The 20,562-nt window shown below is 45.1% G+C and overlaps 1 protein-coding gene across 6 annotated transcripts in view; it reads right to left on the reverse strand.

Annotated features, from left to right (window-relative positions):
- Positions 1-20,562, reverse strand: part of Tmem164 (transmembrane protein 164) — a 163,642-nt gene that overhangs the window by 27,122 nt on the left and 115,958 nt on the right. For all 6 annotated transcript variants that reach the window (XM_051178000.1, XM_051177999.1, XM_051177994.1 and 3 more), the window contains one exon: positions 12,450-12,528. In XM_051178000.1, the coding sequence (XP_051033957.1) occupies positions 12,450-12,528 (79 nt within the window). The remainder of the gene's footprint in view (positions 1-12,449; positions 12,529-20,562) is intronic.

The following is a 20,562-nucleotide window of genomic DNA, read 5'->3' on the forward strand; positions in this document are numbered from 1 at the left end:
GGGGAAAGTGTGAACAGAATATATTATATGAAAAAACCTATTTCTAATAAAAATTAGAAAAACAAGTGTTGTGGCATGCATGCACTTATAATTTTAGGGGGTGGAGAGAGATGGACCCGTGAGGCATACTGGCCATCCAGCCTCCCCTACTCGACAGGTGTCAGGCCAATGAGGGACCCTTTCTCCAAAGCAAAGTGGACGGTGCCTAAGTAACAACAGTAGAGGCTGGCTCTGGGTCTACACATGCATTGTATTATACATGCATTACACACGCGAGTGAGCACAAGCACACACACAACACACCCTATGAACGGCACTCAAAGAGTCTAGACCCCTCTTCCCTTTCCCCCATCACCGGGTCCTCTTGGCATTATCATTTCCGATTCACCACCAAACCCCTGTCCTTCTCAGCAGGTGACATAACCTCAGAGTTCACCGACTCTCGCTTCTCTGCAATACTCTCACACCGAAGACCTGGCCATGCCATCTGAAGGTGCCCTGTCCTGGGGAGAGGAGGCCAAGAACAAAGAAGAGGGGAAAGGGGGCAGCAGCGTTGAGCAGCTTCTCCCTCTGGTTCTTCCATGCCCTAACCCTGGCACATATAACTTCCCCTCTTCTCCAGAGGCCTGGCCTTGTTGTACTGTTGTTCTCAGATCCCACATGGCTTGGCTACTGCCATTCAAGTGAAACTTTCAACTCTTTTACCTTCTGAACAACTCCTGTTGCTCCGACCCTTCCTGCAGTCCCCCAACAGGCTTTTTTTTTTTCCTCTGTCCACCTTCTGCAGGTTGCTTTACCCCAGGCATTTCTTCCAGGTCCCCCTACCTCACCAGCTACCTAACCCAACTCATCCATTCCCAAGCTTCTATGTCTACCTCCATACCAGTGATAACGAAGCCTACCCCGTCCCAGAATTCCCCCCAAACAGCTCTAGAGTTTGTTACCCTACTGTCCTGGACAACTTTGCCTAAATAGGTTAGAAGCCTTGGCTCAACCACTTCCTCTCTGCTACAGATTGAATACGTGTCCCCTGAATTCACGTTAAAACCTCACTGTCAACGTGATGGTAGCAGAAGGTGGGGCATTGCAGGGGAAAGCCCTATTAAATGGGATTGGTATCCTTATAAGACCGGCTGAAGAGGCCCTGTTCATCTTTGACACATGTATGGACATAGACAGACATCAGCACACAAAGAAAGCACCCTCACCAGACACTAACTACATCTGCTGGGACCAGGGTCGTGGGCTTCCCAGCCTCCAGAACGGAACCATATTTTTGAGCTAGTTAGTGCTCCTACTTTCTGTGCCTTCTCAGTTAGCAGCATTCTCTCCTACCCTGTCACCTACGCCCAAATCCTAGAAGGCTTGTGGACTTCACCGTCTTCCTTGCTCCCACAGCATTTCAATGACAAAAATGTTTACTATCTTAACCAATGTTTAGTATTCATTTAATGATTTAAAACAAATATCCAAACGTAACTTGCTCTCCTGAGATTAAACATGTGAGACTGCTGCCACCTGGTGGTGAAATGCAGCTAAACACCCGCTAGCTCTGGCAATTAAGGTCAAAGCACATCTTAAAAATGCAAGGAAAAAGGCACACAAAGGAAAATGTAGGCTGGAGAGATGGCTTCCTGATACTGAGTTCAATTCCCAGCACCCACATTAAGTGAATCACAACTGTACGTGATCTTTAATGCCACGTGAAGGAGTGGGCATGATTAAAAAAAAAAAAATCCTCTTTGAGATTTGTAAGGAGTAAGGTTTTTTTCCCCCTGCCGGTCTGGACACACCGCAGAGGCAGCCCCCCAAATAACACACCGAGACTCTGTATTTGATATAATTCTGTTGGCCAGTTACTTGTTTCTTATCGGCTAGTTCTTTCTTAAGTATTAGCCCATTTCTGTTGATCTATGTATTTCCACCTGCTTTCATCTTACCAGAGAGCCGGTTGGCGTCCTGCTCTCTCCAGCCTCTCCATCTTGACTCTCCTTACTACTTCCTCGAATCCTCCTTGTCTCCTAGTCCCGCCTATCTTGCTTCCCTATTGGCCAGCAGTGCTTTATTCATTAACCAGTATGAGAAACATATTTACAGAATGACATCTCCCATCAGAGAGTTACAAGCAGTGGACAAAATTTGATCAGAACTGCTCTTTTAGATAGCTTGTTCTGATGCTATCACGGGCAGAGTCGGTGGAGGGCAGGAAGGGTGGGTACAGGGGAGGCAAGGATGCCAGTGAGAAAACAAAGCAACCCCCATCTTAGAGGGTGAGAAGCTACACTGGGCTGGAGGGTGGAGGTAGGGGAGCAAAAGGTACCGGCATTGCTAGGAGTCTGAAGTCAGAGCTTCTGAACTGGTCGGGGGAGAGGATGAAGTAATAGAGAGGGACTGAACCAGAGCGAAAGGGGGGGTGACAAGGAAGGAGCACAAGTTGGGCGAAGGGTGTAAAACTGAGGAGTTTGGTGCTGGCTGTAATCTTTAGAAGTGTCCGTGGTGCTTCCAGCTTGCATTGCCTGTCCATAGGCAACTAGCCTCTGGGGTGGCCAAAGAGAGTGGCCCCAGAAGCAAAGCTCAGCCAGAGCAGGAGAGCCAGGTAACAGGAGCATCTGGCCCTGGGAAGAAATCAGCATCTCAAAGAAGGGAGCAGAAGCCGCTAAGTCCACTGCTAATCATGCAATCTGTCCATACAGGGTTCTGTGGTTTCAGAATCGATTGAGGCATAATCCTCACCCCCAGAGCCCACAGTCTAGTCAGAAGACACATTTGTAAATTCATAAGAGTCAAGAGAATAGTGGTGAATAACAATAACAGTAGGAAGGGGAAATCACCACCAATACCAGATGCTGCTCTAGGAACTTGGCAAGCACATCAGGTTTGGGAATCCTCAGGACAATCAAGAACGTAGGTCCTAGCACTTCCCCCGGCTTGCAAAGTGACAGATATAGAGACCTCAAAGCACTATGTCGGAGTCCTCTAGCAATTGACGATATATATAAATTTTAGAACCTATAGCTCTAAATCCAGTGTTTCTATGGTATGGAAGCCAGCCAACCTGCCCCTCCTTTTCAAGTGCCACAATGAACTCCAGAGAAAGTACCCCTCAGGTTTGGTACCACAGACCCTTTGGGGCAGTTGAAGTATTACTTCTTCACAGAATACACACACACACACACACACACACACACACACACACAGTTGGTCTTGTAGCCAGGTGGGTCTAGGATGGGACTAGGTACCCAAGGATGACCGTGAACACATTGTCACCCTGCTTCTACCACCCAAGTGCTGGGAATCCACGCCTGTGCTACCACACCTGGTGGCTGTAATGTTGGAGACCAAACACAGGGCTTTGTATGTTGGTAGGCCAAGTCCTCAATCAACTGAGCTACATCCATAGCCTTGAAGAAAAATTATAAGCATAGGCCATAGAGAAGTCCAGAGAACTTCATATTAAAATCTGGTTATTGAAATATTTTAAAATAGCAAATATACCAATTTTTAGGCACTAATAAATATGAATGCTTTTTTGAGCTATCTGCAAACATAAACAAGTGGAGAAGATCTGTGATTTACAGTAAGGAAAATATGTCCGAGTGCTGTAGATTTAAGTGGAGTTTGTTGCTGACAGCCAATAACTGCCTGAAACACTTCATGTCACTCGGAGTTAATACAGATGATATAGTTGTTGTTTTCATTCAAGGTCATGGGCCCCAGGTGTGTGAGGCTCCCACCGCGTAGTGGGCGTGTGGAGATGAAGACAGCACAAGTAAAAGTAAACCAGTAAACCAAAAGTGTGTAGCTGGGCGTTGATGGCGCACGCCTTTAGTCTCAGCACTCGGGAGGCAAAGGCAGGTGGATCTCTGTGAGTTCGAGGCCAGCGTGGTCTACAAGGCTAGTTCCAGGACAGGCTCCAAAGCCACAGAGAAACCCTGTCTCAAAAAAAACAAAACAAAACAACAAAGTATGTAGCAGATAGGCAACAATCTTCAGCTGAGAAGACACACATATTTCCTTATGTGTATGTGCACAGGGTCCTTCACTCACTCCTTCACTCTGCTCTTAAACCAGTAACAAAAGCTCCTTGTCTTTCAGAGGCCCAGCATGTAAAAAGACACCTGCTCAGAGGCCTGCACAAGGGGGACAGCAGAAGGGAAGGAGGCGGCCAGGGGAGTGGAGTTTCAGGCATGCTTCCTGGAGAAGGCCACAGCTGAGGGAACTTTAGAGAAATCAACACTGTCCAGGCCCAGGGCTGGCAGGGATAAAAGCCATTTTCAGCAGAAGCTGTGGCACCGCAAAACACAGACATGAACCAGAAGCTCAGGGAACACAAAGGATTCTGGTGTCGCCAAACGTTAGACTACAAGGAAGGGGCTAAATCAGATGCGGTAGGAGAAACGTTCGAGGGCAGGTTACGTGCAATCTTTTTTTTTGCACTGGGTATAATGGGTATAATGGGGACCACTGAAGGGTTCCAAACAGGGGAACACTTAAGAAGTAGCCATAGAATCAAGTAAAGTAAAGGGAAAACCAATGGAAGCCAACTGTCACCACTAAAGAAGGTTATGGCCTTCAAGGTTGGAACACAAGGAGTGGCAGGACCTGTTATAATTATTTTAATAATAGCTAGTATTAATCCTTTATTATAACTAATTTATAAATGCCATCAAAGGGGGGAAAACCATAGTATATACAAGGTTTGATGCTATCTGAAGTTTCAGGCACCCACTGGGATCCCTGGACTCTACCCCCACAGAGAAATAAGGGAGGGTTCCTACATGTTTATAGATCACCAAGGAGGAGGAAAGGACTTTCTTAATGCACCTCAAAAGCCAGCAGCCACAGAATTAAAGATAGTCAACTTCAAATCACATAGAAATTCTGCCCGGTCAAAACCAGGAACAAATAAAGTCAAAAGACAACAAAGCTTGGCACCACAGCTGCTATTCATATGTAAAGAGCTATTGGGATTCAATGTATTTGAGAACTGACAGAATAGAAAAATGAGCACATAGGATCACACAGAGCAAAGAAGAGGGAATCAAATGCAGTCTCCAACATATGTAAGAAGGGACTGGGAGCATGTCTTAGTGGGGAAATGTTCACCAAGCATACATAAGGCCCTGGGTCCCATCCCCAGCAAAGAGAGATAGGTGAGCGGGCTGTAAAGATGTTTCTAAAGAGCACAGCGGCACTCAAAGAGAAAGAAGCTGAGAAAAAAAATGAACCGCTATATTATTTTCTTTTTCTTTTTTCACCCATCAGATAGGCACAAATACCAAAGACTGGAAAAATATTGTCATGGTAAATTTGTGAGGAAACAACCCAAACGCACATCCATCAGTAAATTATGGTCCACTCTTGCAACCCCATGTCACTAAAGGGAAGAGCCCTCGACCCACAGTCAGGCATTCAAATGATGCAGCTGTCACTGCCTAAGCATCTATTTCCTCATAAATAAGTGAAAGATAATGGGACATCTCCCTACAAGTGTTGTCATGATCACATGAGCTAATGCTTGAAGGAATACCTGGCATTAGCTGTGTTAAAGAAGGGACTGTCATTCTTATTATACCACATTCTACCACCGGTATGGTATTATGAAACATTAAGCTGTCACGGAAAACAACGGGAAAGATACCTGTGGGCCGAGCTGGAAAAACAAAAACAGTTCTCTAAGCTAAAGCTAAAGCAAAGCAGCAGCCACGCTAACAGCAGCAACAGCAGACACACTGCTTCTGAGTATTTCTCTTAAGAATGGGAATAATAATTTTTTTTTCATTTCCATGTATAGCAATCGCTTGATATCCAGGAACCCACATTGATACCAAAATAAGCACTGTTCCAGACGACTGCACAAAACAATGTTTGCACATAACATACACAAGCCTTTCAGATCATTTAAATCATCTCTCTATAACTCATAATACCCGATACCATATAAACATATTAAACATTGTTATACTATATTGTTTGGGGAACAATAACGAGGAAAAAAGTCTGCACATGTTCAGTGCAGACAATTCTTGAAAACTACTTTTAAATAAAGTTTGACTGAACCCAGGGATGTAGAGGGATTCTGAACGCGGGGCTGCTGAGATTGCTCAGTGGGTAAAGGCGCATTCTGCCAACCTGAGGGCCTCAGTCTGGTCCTCAGACCCACCTCCCAATTTGGTGGAAGGAAAGAACCATATCCAGCAGGCTGTCCTCTGACCTCCACATGCATGCTGTGACATGCATGCATGCATGCACATACAACAATATAATGGAGCCCGTGGACGCAGGAGGTCAACTGTATGAAAGGGATCGGCAGAAAGATATGCACAAATCCAACGTGGTTGCTACCTCTTTAGTGAGGGCAGGGAGAGCGTGGATGGAACCGGAGTAGAAAGGACATGTTTAATAATATCAGCTTTGGTATTTCAGCTATTAAGCTAAGCTTTGTACATTTTACAAATGAAGTTGAATCTAGAAACAAAATCAATGTGTAAAGTAAGCAGAATTAAGGCCCTTCTTAAAACTTCCACCCACTTCCCATGTTGTATAAACAAAACCAACCTCTAATAGTTCACACAGCCTTTTATTCCTGACCCCGCCTGCCACAGACCTCCTCCCTCGCTCTCACCCTTGCCACCATGCTATGTGCAGTAGCACACGACATTACTTCCAGCCACAGGAGTTCATGGCCCCTACAGCTTTATGTGCCCAGTAAACTCGCACGTATCTCTCTGATCTCCATTTAAGTGTTACCTCCTCCTAATGGGAACACACACTCTCTCTCTCCCCACAAACGCCCAGACTAGGCCAGCTTGCTTTGTCCCAGGCTCTCATGAGCGAGTGCTCCCTTTCGTCACAGTACTCATCTCCATTTCTCCCTATTTCTGGAACAGATTCATTTATCTCTGGGCAGGGGCTCACAAAAGCTAAGTGGGAAGAGGTAATGTCTGAAGTTTGCTCACTGGCGCACTCTAGTGGCCAGTGAGAAGACTAGCTGAAAGACATTACTTTATACAGATGAATGGATAGATGGGATCATGGGCTGGAGGATCTTCCTAGATTCTATCAGGAGTGACTTTGTGATGTCACTGGGGAAGATCAAAAAAACAGAAATGCTGGAGGGGAAGTGAAAAGGGTCAAAGCACAGGCAGGCCGATGCAGGTGTGCTGCTGACATTCAGATAGAGCTGGTGATGCCCTTTCTAAAAAAAAAAAAAAAAAAAAAAAAAAAAAACAAAAACATGAGCCACTGGCAAGATGGCTCAGCAGGTCAAATGCCTCTCCTACAGGACTTACAATCGGAGTATCGGAGTCAAATGCCTGGAACCTACATAAAGCTGGAAGGAGAGAACCAACTCCTGGAAGCTATTCTCTTACCTACACCTCGATACACACTTCCTACCCCCAATACATGTGTCTCCCTCTCCCTACACATGCGCACGCACGCGTGCGCGCGCGTACACACACACACACACACACACACACACACACACACTCACGAGCAGCAGCCAGCCCCACACCGACTAACAGTTAAGCTACAAAATACACAAAATGGTGAGATAGAGGTTGGTCATTAGGTTTGGCCAGATGGGTTGTGTTGGGAATCATTGGTAGCACCATTTCTGTGAAGATCTTGGTAAGAGAGCGGATTCAGACTGCACGATCATAAGGATTAATGGAGAAGGCAGACTGAGACAGCAGTCTACAAAGTTCATGAGGTAAAATATGGCTGGAAAGCATTTTTAATAGTGATATATATTTCAAATGTCTAAAAATAGACAGGAAATCAAAGCTATGCTTTAAAGAACATTATGAGGATTGCCTTAAAAGTAATGGTATTTTTTTTTTAAAAAAAGTCAATAGATTCAAGAACATATATTATATTACAATAATAGATGTTCATCATACCTAGAGAGGTGACCATTTGGAAATACTATTTACACTATGATATTGTGGCCTCTACAAAATTCATGCAAGAGAAATGAGTCACACACGCACCAAAAAAAAAAAAAAAAGTCAAAACATCGTAAGTACGTTTATGATTCTGTACTTGTAACTATGCTTGGAGTGGACAAGCCCTTAATTTGTTTAGATGCTTGAGAAGAAGGAAAAAACAAGGACAGAACTTGCTGGGCTTCCCTGTCTGAAAAAGAAAGAGAGAGAAACCAAGAGAGAGGGAGGGAGGAAGGGAGGGAGGGAGGGAGGGAGGGAGGGGGAGGGAGGGAGGGAGGGAGGGAGGAAAGGAGAATACTAAAACATCGTTGCTGGGGTGGTGCACGCCTTTAACCCCAGCAGGGTTACATAGATGTCTGCAGTCAAGGCCAGCCTGCTCTACAGAGTGAGTTCCAGGACAGCCAGGGCTACACAGAGAGATCCTGTCTTGAAAAGCCAAAACCCAAACCAAGCAAACAAGCAAAGAACTGAAGAAATGAGCTTTCCCCATGAGGTACAGAGGGTAACAACGGTGAGTGGCCGCTGTCAGGACTACCTCTTCTAAGATGGAAGAAGGAACATGAACATATGAATCAGGGTGGTGTAGGGAAAGAAAGGAGCTAAAGAAGGGGAGAGCAGACTTGGAGAATTCCCATATATTAACTTCTATTTTCTCAGTCCCGGGGCAGGCTGAGCTTTGCACACGCAAAGAAAGAACAGGAAGTTGGTGTGTAGTGGGCAGGATACTGGAAGAGGGTGAGAAAGTCCACACGTGACTTGTAAGAGCAACGTGCAAAGAGAGAAAGGAAATGAGCAATGGCGTGGACTGAAGCTGTCATAGACACAGCAGAGCCTCAGTGGCCTTCATGGGAGTCACTTGATTTTCTCCACTAGGCTAAGCCTGGGAGCCAGAAACTGCTCCCAGTTACAAGCGACAGACAGCAGGGGTACGAAACTTTCAGGAGCTTGTGAAAGGCAAATTCCAGTAACTGATCACGGTGCTATAAGCTAACCGGGGGAGACAAGACCCTGAAAAGAGTGGCATTACAGATCAAAGAAACAGACAGAGCAGTTTATCATCTCAAGCAGAGCAGTCTCGGGGGAAAGCGAGCCCATGGCAGCTAACGAGAAAGGGCATCCGGAAGCCAGTGCAATTTACAGGCCCAAACCTTGAGAAGGTAAGTGTGCGCTAACACGCTTCAAAAGAAGTCTCTCGGAATGCCTCCTAACCCTGTAATGGAAGTCCTGAGAACCACGGATTTCCAGGAATGTAAGGGAAGTGAACGAGAAATCGGGTGATGGTGGCGGAGAGCAGAGGCGAGAAGGAACCGGGACACAGCTCAGCTGAAAGACTGCTTGCCCAGAAAGCACAAGATCCTGAGTTTGATCCTGGCCCTGCGGAAACCAGGCATGGTGGTATGTATGGGGGCCTCTCACCTCACACTCAGAAGAGGAGATAAGGGAACCAGGAGGAGGAAAGGGGGTGAGGAAGAGGGAGGGGAAGGTGATAAAGAGAATGATAAAGGAGAAAGCATTTTGCCCTCAAGTTGAGATGAAACAATGACCTAAAGGAGACAGTGGAGTTACCAGGTAACCCATGGGGCACGCCACACTACACAGCCTTGGGGAAACTGTAAGAGTCTTGGCTCTGTAGAGAGCTGCTGGCCAGGTACGGGGTGTTCCCAAGACGGGAGGCTTCATTAGCATGATTCAATCCCTCTACACCATAGAAGCTTCACCTTTTCCTGTGCCGTGTGTATATGCAGATTCAATCATTCTGCCGCGAGTGTAGTGTCACGGCGTGCCCTATGTGCATATACAACTGTAACGTGGCAAGATACAATAAAAAACATGCAAACATGAACAATAACAAAGGGCGGGGCAAAAAAAATTAATCCAGGAAAGCAAAGGCAAAGAGTTGGGAGGAAAGGGGAGAACCAAGCTGGTGCTGGAAAAGAACATTATGGCTATACGGCCTGTGAGGATATATAAGCCTTGTGGAAATAAGAAGGGAATGGGATCCCACTTAATACCCCACACCAGAGCCCCATGAACAGGAACTTTGTGCTCATGCCAAAACTACCAAGCATTTATTTCAGGAAAATTCCCAGAGTTGTGAGGAGAATGGAAACCTAAAAGTACTTTCCCTGCTTTACCAGGGACTTATTGTCTCATCTCTCCAGATTCATGCCTCCTCCTGAAGGGCTAGAGCCCAAGGCTAAGGACCAAAAGCAAACTAGCCTTACTTTGGAAGAGATTCAGGATTGGCTCTTCGTGCTCACAATTCCCAAGTGAACAGCAGAGGGCAGCAAAGAGTTAGAAAAGGAGCCCGGCCCTGGAAATCACTGTACACTATCCAGACATGAGATTTATAGGTTGGTTAGGTGCTCTCACCCAGACACGGAGTGAAAGGGACAGCATTCTTCCTGTCTTGGCAGCTAAATCCTCACCAGTCTCAGGTGACAATGAGGCATTAGCAATAAAAGAGTATACCACCTCTTCTTATGGTTCTATTTTGCATCACCTGAGTTAGGGACCTCCGGTACTAGCAGCATTTCCTCTAAGAATATATAATTATCCTCCTGGAAATGGTGCAGAGACAAAGACGAGTTGACCTTTGGAAATGGCATTCCGTTTCCACGCTCCCCTCTGTAGCACTTACCATGCTGTGTTGCAATACGCTCCCTTCCCCAGATCCCCATTCACAGCTCCAAATGCCTGACAATTGTTGAAGCAGAGGAGAAATCACACATGAATCAGAACTCCCAGGCTAACGTGGTAAAGACAAAGACATCTGGCCTTCTGGACAGTATAGAATGTGGGAGAAAGCCTTAGTCATGGAAAGTCTGGCTAGTCTTTGAATTCTAGGTGTACTCCTTAGAGCGATGGACAAAGCATCTAATCTTTCTTGGCCTTAACTTTCTTGTCCATAGGAGAGTCCATCAATAAACTATTTAAAAGTGTGCATAAACAAAATATGTACAGTCCATATTCTGCACAGAACAAGTAGTCAAGACAACGGCAGTTAGCATTATTTACTGAGGCTCTCATTACTACTGCTAGTGTTGTAGTGGCCCATCAACTGCAAGACCAAAAAATAAGAAAGAAATTGCCATGAAGACTCAGACTCCCTACTTCCTCAGCTCAGCTGCCTCAAAAGACGCAGAAACAGGCCCAACCGAGGGCTGCAGAGAAGCAACCCTGTTTAAAGGGCACAGCATCCTAGGCTACCTCTCCCCTAGTCCCCACTCCCACCCCAGAAGCAAGAGCGTTAAATACCCGGTATTTTCCATGGTAGACCAATGTCTACCATGAGCTTTTGATGGCGAGCTCAGAGTACAAATTCATTTCAATGACAGGCATGTGGAGGTGGCCATCCTTCCCAACACACATCTCAGAAGGTGTTCCATTTGGAATGCACGAACTTCTGAGATTTGACTATTGTTAGACTGTTGCCTATGGCACCCGGGACAGAGCTGAGCAACAGCAGGAGTCTCCTGGATGTAGGAATGTTAGACTTCTCTCAAAGTTCAGTAGGGAAAGCAATACTTTCAGATCAAAGGAAAGGGGAGAGTTCTTTGACAGCGTGAGACACCTAGTGGTATCACCAGCTTAAAGCAGCGCAAGGAACATTCAGTCACCTTGTGGGACAGATGTGATAGGACCAGGGAAGAGGAGACAAATCAATGACAAGAGGCAGCTAGTGAGTTCAAGGCCACAGGTGGCTTTGGGCCAATTTGAAAGTGACAGAAATGGAACATGACTGGCTGCGGTACAGTAGGAAAAGGGTTTGTCTCCCAAGAAAATCCCAGCCACCCAGAGAGACAGGCTCTGCTGGGTGAGTAGAGAAGAAAACCCTCCACTTCTAGAGGCTTTCGAGAAGCCGCAGAAGGTACACAACTGTCCTGTCCTGTCCTGTACGAAACAGAGACTACTAGCGCTTCGGGTTCCTTTGCAGCCAGGCTCTCCTAGGTCAGTGCTAAAGCGATGTCCATAGTCCTTTCTTGTACACGGAGGCTGGTGTTTTCATCTGCTGTCTTCAATCCCATAATCTCCTATTGTGTACACTTCCTGCCCCTTTCAGTAGCTTTTCTGGTTTTGAGGCCATGGATATAAAGAGCAAGAATGCCAAGTCTCTTGAGAGGATGGAGTACTTCCTTCTCCCCTACTCAGAAGTGCACACCGGCCCAGGGGGTAGGCAGAAGCACAAGGGTGACACATTATGCTGGGTGCCATGCAAACCCCAGGCCACCAGCAAGAACCCAAAATTTAGGTTCTGTGACAGGCAGTCAGCAGTACCATGCTCTCCTACCAGGGATGGTTCTGAACAGCCCCCAGGCTCTTTGCAGGCCTCTTTCATGCCCACTTCCCCAGCGCCTTGGGATCAACATTAAGCATGCTGTAAATACTCAGCCAAGCAGCATCCCCAGATCCTGGTAGGCACCCAAGAGAGTGATGCCTCCAAATAGAGAGAAAGGGAAGGTGTGCAGATTCCAGAGGCATGTGCTTTGGTGGCCTTACCTCCTTTCCAAAGCAGGTATATGGGAACCACGTAGAGCATCACATGCTGGATGTAGTAAATCTCCAGTTCAAAGGGGAGCTGTGGGGATAAGATGGAGAGAGGAGGTTCAGAACACGTGGTTCATTAGACTCTGCTAGACACCCTTAGCCTTCAAGACCCACAAGATGGCAACCGGGTCATTTCATCCATTCGCTTCGCATCACAATTCAAAAAAAAAAAAAGAACAAAATGAATGAACTTTCTCATCTCAACTGGCGTGTTCCAAGTTGTCTTTTACAGAGATGGTACATGGACAACACTTCACCGAGAAAAATGTTATTAAAATTGAATAGATGTTGCAAATAGCAATATATCCAATAGGATATATCACCATGACGACCACTGATGAATGACAAACTTCAGTGGTTTCTGCAAAGAGAGAAGCTACTTTAACACAGTCTGTATGTTGCTTTCTCAAGTGTTCCTTTAAGAAAAATATATTTGTGCTGGGCAGTGGTGGCGCATGCCTTTAATCCCAGGACTTGGGAGGCAGAGGCAGGCAGGTCTTCATGAGTTGGAGGCCAGCTTGGACAGCCAAGGGCAGCAAAGAAAGCCTGTCTCAGATATATATATATATATATATATATATATCCATTAAAAGTAATAATGCAAAAAAAAAGGACTAAAACTCTGCAGAATACATTTTAAAAATCCTGGAAAGCAGATGGCAGAGAGCCTCATTTGACAAGAACATTCAATGGAGGATTTATTAAACTCTATTCCAAATGGAAAAAAAAAAGAAATCCTAGGTGTGGTCAAGTCTAGATCCAAGAATACTAAGTTTCCCCGTGTGATACTTGGGTGTCTGTTGAGGGTTTACCCTATTTTAGAGTAAATACTAAGGAGCTGGGCCAATTCCTACAGTTTTCCAAAAAGAAAAAAAAAAAAAAAAAAAAAAAAAAACCTTCCTTGCTCTCTCCATGTCTAACACTGTCTCACCCATTTCCTGTCTCCCTCAAAACAGAAGTGCTGAAAGGATGACAAAGAATATGATAAAGATATGCTATATGAAATTCTCAAAGACCAAAATGCGAAAGAACAAACCAAGACTCAGTGCTGGACTACCAATTCTGGAGAAAAAAAGAATTTTGCTAGGTGGTTCATCTAAGGCAAATTCTCAACCCCTAGAGTACTTGATGCACACAGACCCCCCCAAGGCAAGCCGTGTGTATGTGTGTTTGATGCACACAGACCCCCCCCCAAGGCAAGCCGTGTGTGTGTGTGTGTGTGTGTGTGTGTGTGTGTGTGTGTGTGTTTGATGCACACAGACCCCCCCCCCAAGGCAAGCCTAGAAGACAAGAACTCCAGGGAAGGTGTCAGCTGCTTCCCTGTTCCCTTGAGTGCAAGCACAGAATCAAGACTGTGTGCTAATGAGAGGAAACAGTTACAGGCACCCGAAGCCAGGAGCCCAGGCTGCCTTGTGCCAAGAGCTGAAACCAAGACCTGGCAGCGCCCACAGAGTGGTAGCTGGGCCAGCTATGGACCCTGGACACAGACAATGGCTCTGGCTCTTGACTACAGAATCCCACGCTGAAGGAAAATTTCCCAGGGGCTGAGATAATACCCAGCTCCTGTTTTATGTTCACAGAGGAATGTCTAAACCCAAGGTTCCAAGCCAGTCTGTAGAACACGCTACAGCTGGTTATGCCATCTGTCACACAGCCTCACTAGCACAAGGCTGGTATGGCCACCTAAGAGGCTCCAAGGTGAACCTAATTGAAATGGCTAGGAATGACTAGAGTGGTTTAAATTAGGATATTATTTTGTGCTTTTTTAAATATTTTTATACCATGAGCTGTTCAGTCTCTCACCTTTGACAGATGAGGGACCTGAGGTACAGAGTAAGGGGGGAGCAGAAACTGAATTATTTCATTGAGGGTCACCCAAAACCAGACAAGAAGTATCCTGGGAAGGTTCGCCAAAACCAGACAAGAAGTATCCTGGGAAGGTTCGCCTCTCCGGGTACAATCACAACACTGACCACTCTCAAAAATGAGCCTGAGGGCCAGGCTGCCATCCCATAGCCTGGAGGACAAAACCAGATCAAAGTCATGTGTCCAACAGTCCCTGTGAATCCCCCATGCAGTTTGCCTGCCTACCTGGACTCTGGACCCATGTGCCCATACCTCCTACAGAGCACTCCTAGGTAGCAGAGCATCCACCTGCATGTCCCAGGAGACAGCTCTGAACAGCGGCTTTTCAAGCCTGTAACATCTATGTTCTAGATTTTCAAAAAAAAATATTTGAAAAGCACAAAATAATATCCTTAATTTAAACCACTATAGTCATATGTTCTGCTACTCAACACATCTGTGTCTTTGGGCAAGTTACCTAACCTCTCCACTCTATTTACACACACACACACACACACACACACACACACACACACACAGACTTACATGGTGCTTCTTGTGGGCCAGGTTCTACTATTATGAGAACACTTTATAAGCTATTAACTGTACTGCCTCAACTATGTCTATTTTATAGATTAAGAAACGGGCCCAGAAAGGTTAGATAATACAGCTCATTACAGAGGCAGGATTCAGATGCATGTAGTCTGAAATCAAATGGATAATCTAAGGCACTACATATTCAGTCTTCACTTTGGGTAACTGGTTCCAGGATACCAATATCACACTCTAAAACCTGAAGTTGTTCAAGTCCCTATTTAAAAAAAAAGTAGTGTTGCCCTTATAAACATCTGCCTAGACATTTTAGGTATAGGGGGAGTTTCTATTCCATTTTAAAATTTTGCTTTTACTTTATGTGTATGGGTGTTTTGACTGTATATATGTCTGTGCACCATAAGCATGCAGTACCCCAAAAGGTCAGAAGATGTTGTGTGTTCCCCTGGAATTGGAGTTACATGTGGTTGTGAGCTGCCATGTGGGTTCTGGGAATTGAACCTGAGTCCACTGGAATAGCAATCAGTGCCCATAACAACTTAACTATCTCTCCAGCCCCCTTTAATTACTAATCTATTTATTTTATGTGTATTATATATGTCTGAGTGTACATGTGCAGTGCCAGAGAAGACAGGTACCAGATCTTCTAGAAACAGTTACAAGTGGCTGTGAGCTGCCCACTGTGGGTCCTGAGAACTGACCCCGGGTCCTCTGAAAGAGCAGTGTATACTCTTAACCATTGAACCATCTCTCTAGTAGCTGCCTAAATATTTTAGACCAGGTCTGGCCACAGCCCCCCTAAGACAACTATGAACAATGTCATGTCACAATGTCAAAAGGTTGGATTCTCCTGTTAAGTTGTATATAAATAACTTATAATCCCTAATGTAAGTACAAATGCTGAAAAACAATAGTTCTCGTCCTATGTTGTGCAGGGGAATAATGCCAACAAATATCTGTACATGTTTAGTATAGACTAACACTTTTGATACATGCAATCCAGTTGGTGAATGTGTGGTTGACCACCCCATGGCTCACTTTGCCTCCAAAAGCCTGACACACCAAAGGTGCTGATGGAGAAGGCCCTGTTCTCAACCAGAGTGGTAATAGTGGCAGGTAATATGTGATGGGAGATGGCATTTTGTAAATATGTTTCTCTTACTAGTTAATGAATAAAGCACTGTTGGCCAATAGGAAGGCTAGATAGGCGGGACTAGGAGACAAGGAGGATACTGGGAGATGTAGTAGGAAGATTCAAGATGTAGAGACTTGAGGAAAGAGGTCCGGACCCTCTCTCCAGTAAGATAAGACCACGTGGAAACACTTAGATTGATAGAAATGGGTTAATATTTAAGACAGAGATAGCCAATAAGAAAAGGTTAGTTACAGGCCAAGTTTTATAATTAATACAGTGCCTCCGTGTATTACTTGGGGCTGACATGACTGTGGAACCAGGCTGGCTGGAAAACTGCTCATAACACATATGGGTGAAGCAATGGAACCAGAACATGTCCCTACTTGTCTGACTACATGATTATGTGGCCTGAGCCCTTTCTGTTCAAATGACTGTTACCTTCCTAGTCTGCTCTGCCCGCTGTCACTCCAGTACAGGTTAGAATGGCTAAGCGTTACCTATAATGAAGGATTCCTGAACCTGTTGTTGCCAGATCTCACCTGAAGAACCCAAGACACCGTTCCCACCTGCTCAGATGCATGCAGTGAGGGTTGCCCTGCTCCTGCTCAAGAGTCTCCTACGGTGCAATGCCACAAAGAAAGCTGAACTGAGTGCAGAAGCCAATGACAAGGGTTGGGTGGGGGGCATAAAAGTGGAAGTGTGGGAGAATGAAGAGAAAGAAACACAGAGCTCAGAGCTGGAAGACCATCATACCAATAGTAGGAATAAGGGAGCAGAACCAAACCAAAGCACACAACACAGGGAGTTACACGACAGCTGAAAATGCAGCCCTTACCCCCTAATAACAAACTATACTTTCGAAGCACTTCTATCAAGCTGTGTGAGGGTTAAATAAAGTCTTCTAAGTTATTCGAACATCTAATTAGTGCACATTTCCCATGAAGTGGTTATAACGAGGAAATGGTTAGACACATTTGACAGATAAGAAAAACTTTAATGGCTCTTTATCTGTCACAAAAATCCTGGGGCTGTGGCCATAGCCTCCTTACACTGATACAACTCAAAATCCAGAGCAATTAAAAAAAAAAAAAGGTTTTGAGAAAAACAGATCATTAACTTTTTTTCTCGCTTCCAAGTCAAGATGATTTTTAGCACGAAGAAATCAGATGGGAAAATTATCTAGTCCTTTGGAGTTGAACTGTCCAAAACGTTAGAAATATGGACCCTGTCCATAGCAAGGTCCACAACTTGCTTCCTTCCATCTCACAAACCTGATGGTTACATTACCATATTCTGCTATGGAGACCAAGCGTCCTGTGCCCTTCATCCTCGTTTACTACAATCACCAAAAGATGGCCAAGACACCCAGGTCACTTGAAAAACAACTTGAGCCAACTTCACTGTGTCTCTGCCCACCCCCTCATCTGTCTCATTTCTCACTTTTTGAAATCCTCCTCTATTCTCTGGGTCCCTCTGGGCATCACTAGCCCAATCCCTTATATTCTCAACTCTTCTCTGCACAAGCCAATCCCTTGTTGTTTTAAGAAATACTTCAGTAGCTCTGTGAAGTTGCTGACGTCTTCATAGCCCTCTCAACTGATGGCTGTTTTCCCTCCCATGCCACTTCATGCTATTCACTGCCCTTGTGATTTACTTCCCTTATCTAGCAGAGCCACTCCTAAGTCAGGAGGAATGTGGGTCTGGACTGCAAGCGAGCTGGAGAAGGTGAGAAGAGATGCAAATAAGACAAGTGGTCCACACGAATAACTAGGTTATAAAATAGGCGCAAACACACATGCGCTGGATGAAATTTTCAAATGCACAGAACTCAACAACACTTTCTTCAAGCGCTCCAGAACAACACTATAGATGCCCTCTGCTTTGCCCACCCCTTTCAAGAAGATGGAAGGGGCGGAAGGGGAGTAAGCTCTAACTAAGAGGAAGTAGCAATATAGAGGGTAATTGTTAACACGGGAAAGCCTAAATATATTCATAGAGTGGAAGGAGATTGAGAGAAGCAGAAACAGCAAGGGCAGAAGGCACTAGACAGAGGACAGGAAGCAGGCAGGAACACAAAGGGTGCAAAGCACAGAGGAAAGGGTTAGCTTTAGGCTCCCCAGACATAAGAAAGGACAGGCTGGGATAAGAAATAACCACATGCAGGTGGGTCCACGCTGTGTGCTGGAGGAACTCACACCACACTCCAGGAGACTTGGCATTACTAAAGCAGTTTGTGTGTAGAGCTGGCAAGAGAGATCTGCAGGTGAAATGCTTGCTGTTCAAGCCTGAAGACAAGACTTCAATCCCCAGATCCCATGTAGAAGAACAGAACCAACTCATGAAAACTGTCCTCTGACCCCCCACACACACAGAGGGGGGGAGAAAGGAGGGAGGGAGGGAGCGAGAGAGGGAACGAATAATTTCATGACAAAATAAGCCATAGTCTGATGTCAGGATGTTACAAAAGTTAATTCGTAACCCCCCCCCTTTGTTTTTCAAGACGGGGTTTCTGGGTTTCTCTGTGTAACAGCACTGGCTGTCCTGGAACTCACTCTATAGACCATGCTGGCTTCGAACTCAGAGGTCTTCCTCCTTAGTGCTCGGATTAAAGGTGTGTGTCTCTAAGTCTGGCAATCCTCAGCCCTTTCAATGGGAAAGGATACCGCCCATAGATATAACTGCTCTTGGCATTGTTCTTTCCAGCAACATTTGGCTTTGGAACAGTTTATCTTCATTAACCAATCAGAGACTTTAACTGGCATAGTGGGGCCACAAACTCCTTTGAATTAAGTACTCCCTGTTCCAGGAATGACAAAAGGAAACCCCACAACCTAGATAACCATCTATAAAGAGCTGGTTAAGTAAGCCACAATACTCATGAAACATTAAAATTAAGGAAACACTCGAAAAAATCTAGAATGAACTATTCCATAAAGAAACGATACAAAGCCATATTGTGAAGGGTGTGAGGTGTTCTTTAAATAAACAAGTCAATAAGAACTGAAGACATAGAATAAAATCTGACTAGACCAAGAAAGGGGAAGTGGTGGAGAGGGAGGGAGGGGACACGGAGAGAGAAAGAGCGAGACAGAGAGCACATGTGCACACAAGTGGACATTTGCGACTAGGGAAAGAGTTCAAGGTCTTTCTCTATGGCTCCTCACCCTGTTCCCTTGAGACAGCCTCTGGCTGAACATGGAGCTCAGCACAATGGTGTTGTTATTTTGTTTTGCTCTAATTCGGCTACACAGAAGCCAGCAACCCACAACAATTCTCCTGTCTCACCGCCTCGACATCCATGCACACCTGGCTAATTACCTGAGTACTAGAGATCCGAACTCAGTTGCTTGTCCTGGCATAACAAGCACTCTTACCCACTGAGCCATTTCCATAGCCCCAGACTCGTTTTGATTTGTTTTAAAAACGATTATATACTTTTGGGGACAGACAAATCTGAATATCAAGTTAATAGAATTGCTGATGATTTTCTGGGGTGTGATAATGCTTCTGTGGCTATGCAAGAGGATTTTCTTATTCTTCAGAACTGCAGACTGAAACAGATGAGATGGTCATACGTTTGCCTATAACTTTCAGCAAGTTTGGAGGCAAGATGCACATAGAAAGTGAATGAGGAAGCGTGGTAGCAATTGTCCTAGCAGGAGAGAGAGAGAGAAAGAAAGAGAGAGGGAGAAGGAGAGGGAGAGGGAGGGGGGGTCGATGCTGCTGGTATTTCAGCTTTCCAATGTTTCAATATTTGTTTACTAAAACGTTGGTGATTCTTTTAAAAGATATATATCATCCGGAACCAATATTGCAAAATTGTGTGGTAGGGAAAAGAGAGAGATAAAATTCAGTGAGGAGAACAATTGTCAACTGTTATCAAAAACTTCAAGTGTCCATTCATTTTTATGTGGTCATGTCCTTTCTAGAAATTTACAGTAGCCGGGTGGTGGGGGCGCATGCCTTTAATCCCAGCACTCGGAAGGCAGAGGCAGGTGGGTGGATCTGTGAGTTCTTTGACCAGGCTGGTCTACAGGGCAAGTTCCAGGGCAGCCAAGGTGTTAAACAGAGAAATTCTGCCTCAAAAGCCACCACCACCACTCCCAAAAAAAGGAAAGTTTTGGTAACTTAGATACTGACATGTCTAAGTTACCAAGACTTTTTAATTTGTTTTTATTTTATATGTATGAATATTCTGCCTCCATAGATGTATGTGCACAATGTGAGTTCCTGGTGCCTATGGAGGCCAGAAGGGGCCATCTGTTGCCTTGGGACTGGAGTTACATATGTGGGTGCTCTTAAGTTCTGATTCAGCTTTCCAATTCCTGAAGACAATTTTAGAAGCAATCCAAAATATGGCTAAAGCAAACACAAAAGGGAGGAGTCAGTTTAAGTGTCCATCAATGGAATTTTCACCAGGAAATACTCTGGATGATGAACTAGACCGCCACATTTTTTAAAGAAGGCATTAACCATTTCTAGGTGAAAGAAAACATCTTCATATTGTATCAAATGTGATCTTATGTATAGAAG

The sequence above is a fragment of the Phodopus roborovskii genome, unplaced genomic scaffold (assembly GCF_943737965.1).
Source record: "Phodopus roborovskii unplaced genomic scaffold, PHOROB, whole genome shotgun sequence".
NCBI lineage: Eukaryota > Metazoa > Chordata > Mammalia > Rodentia > Cricetidae > Phodopus > Phodopus roborovskii.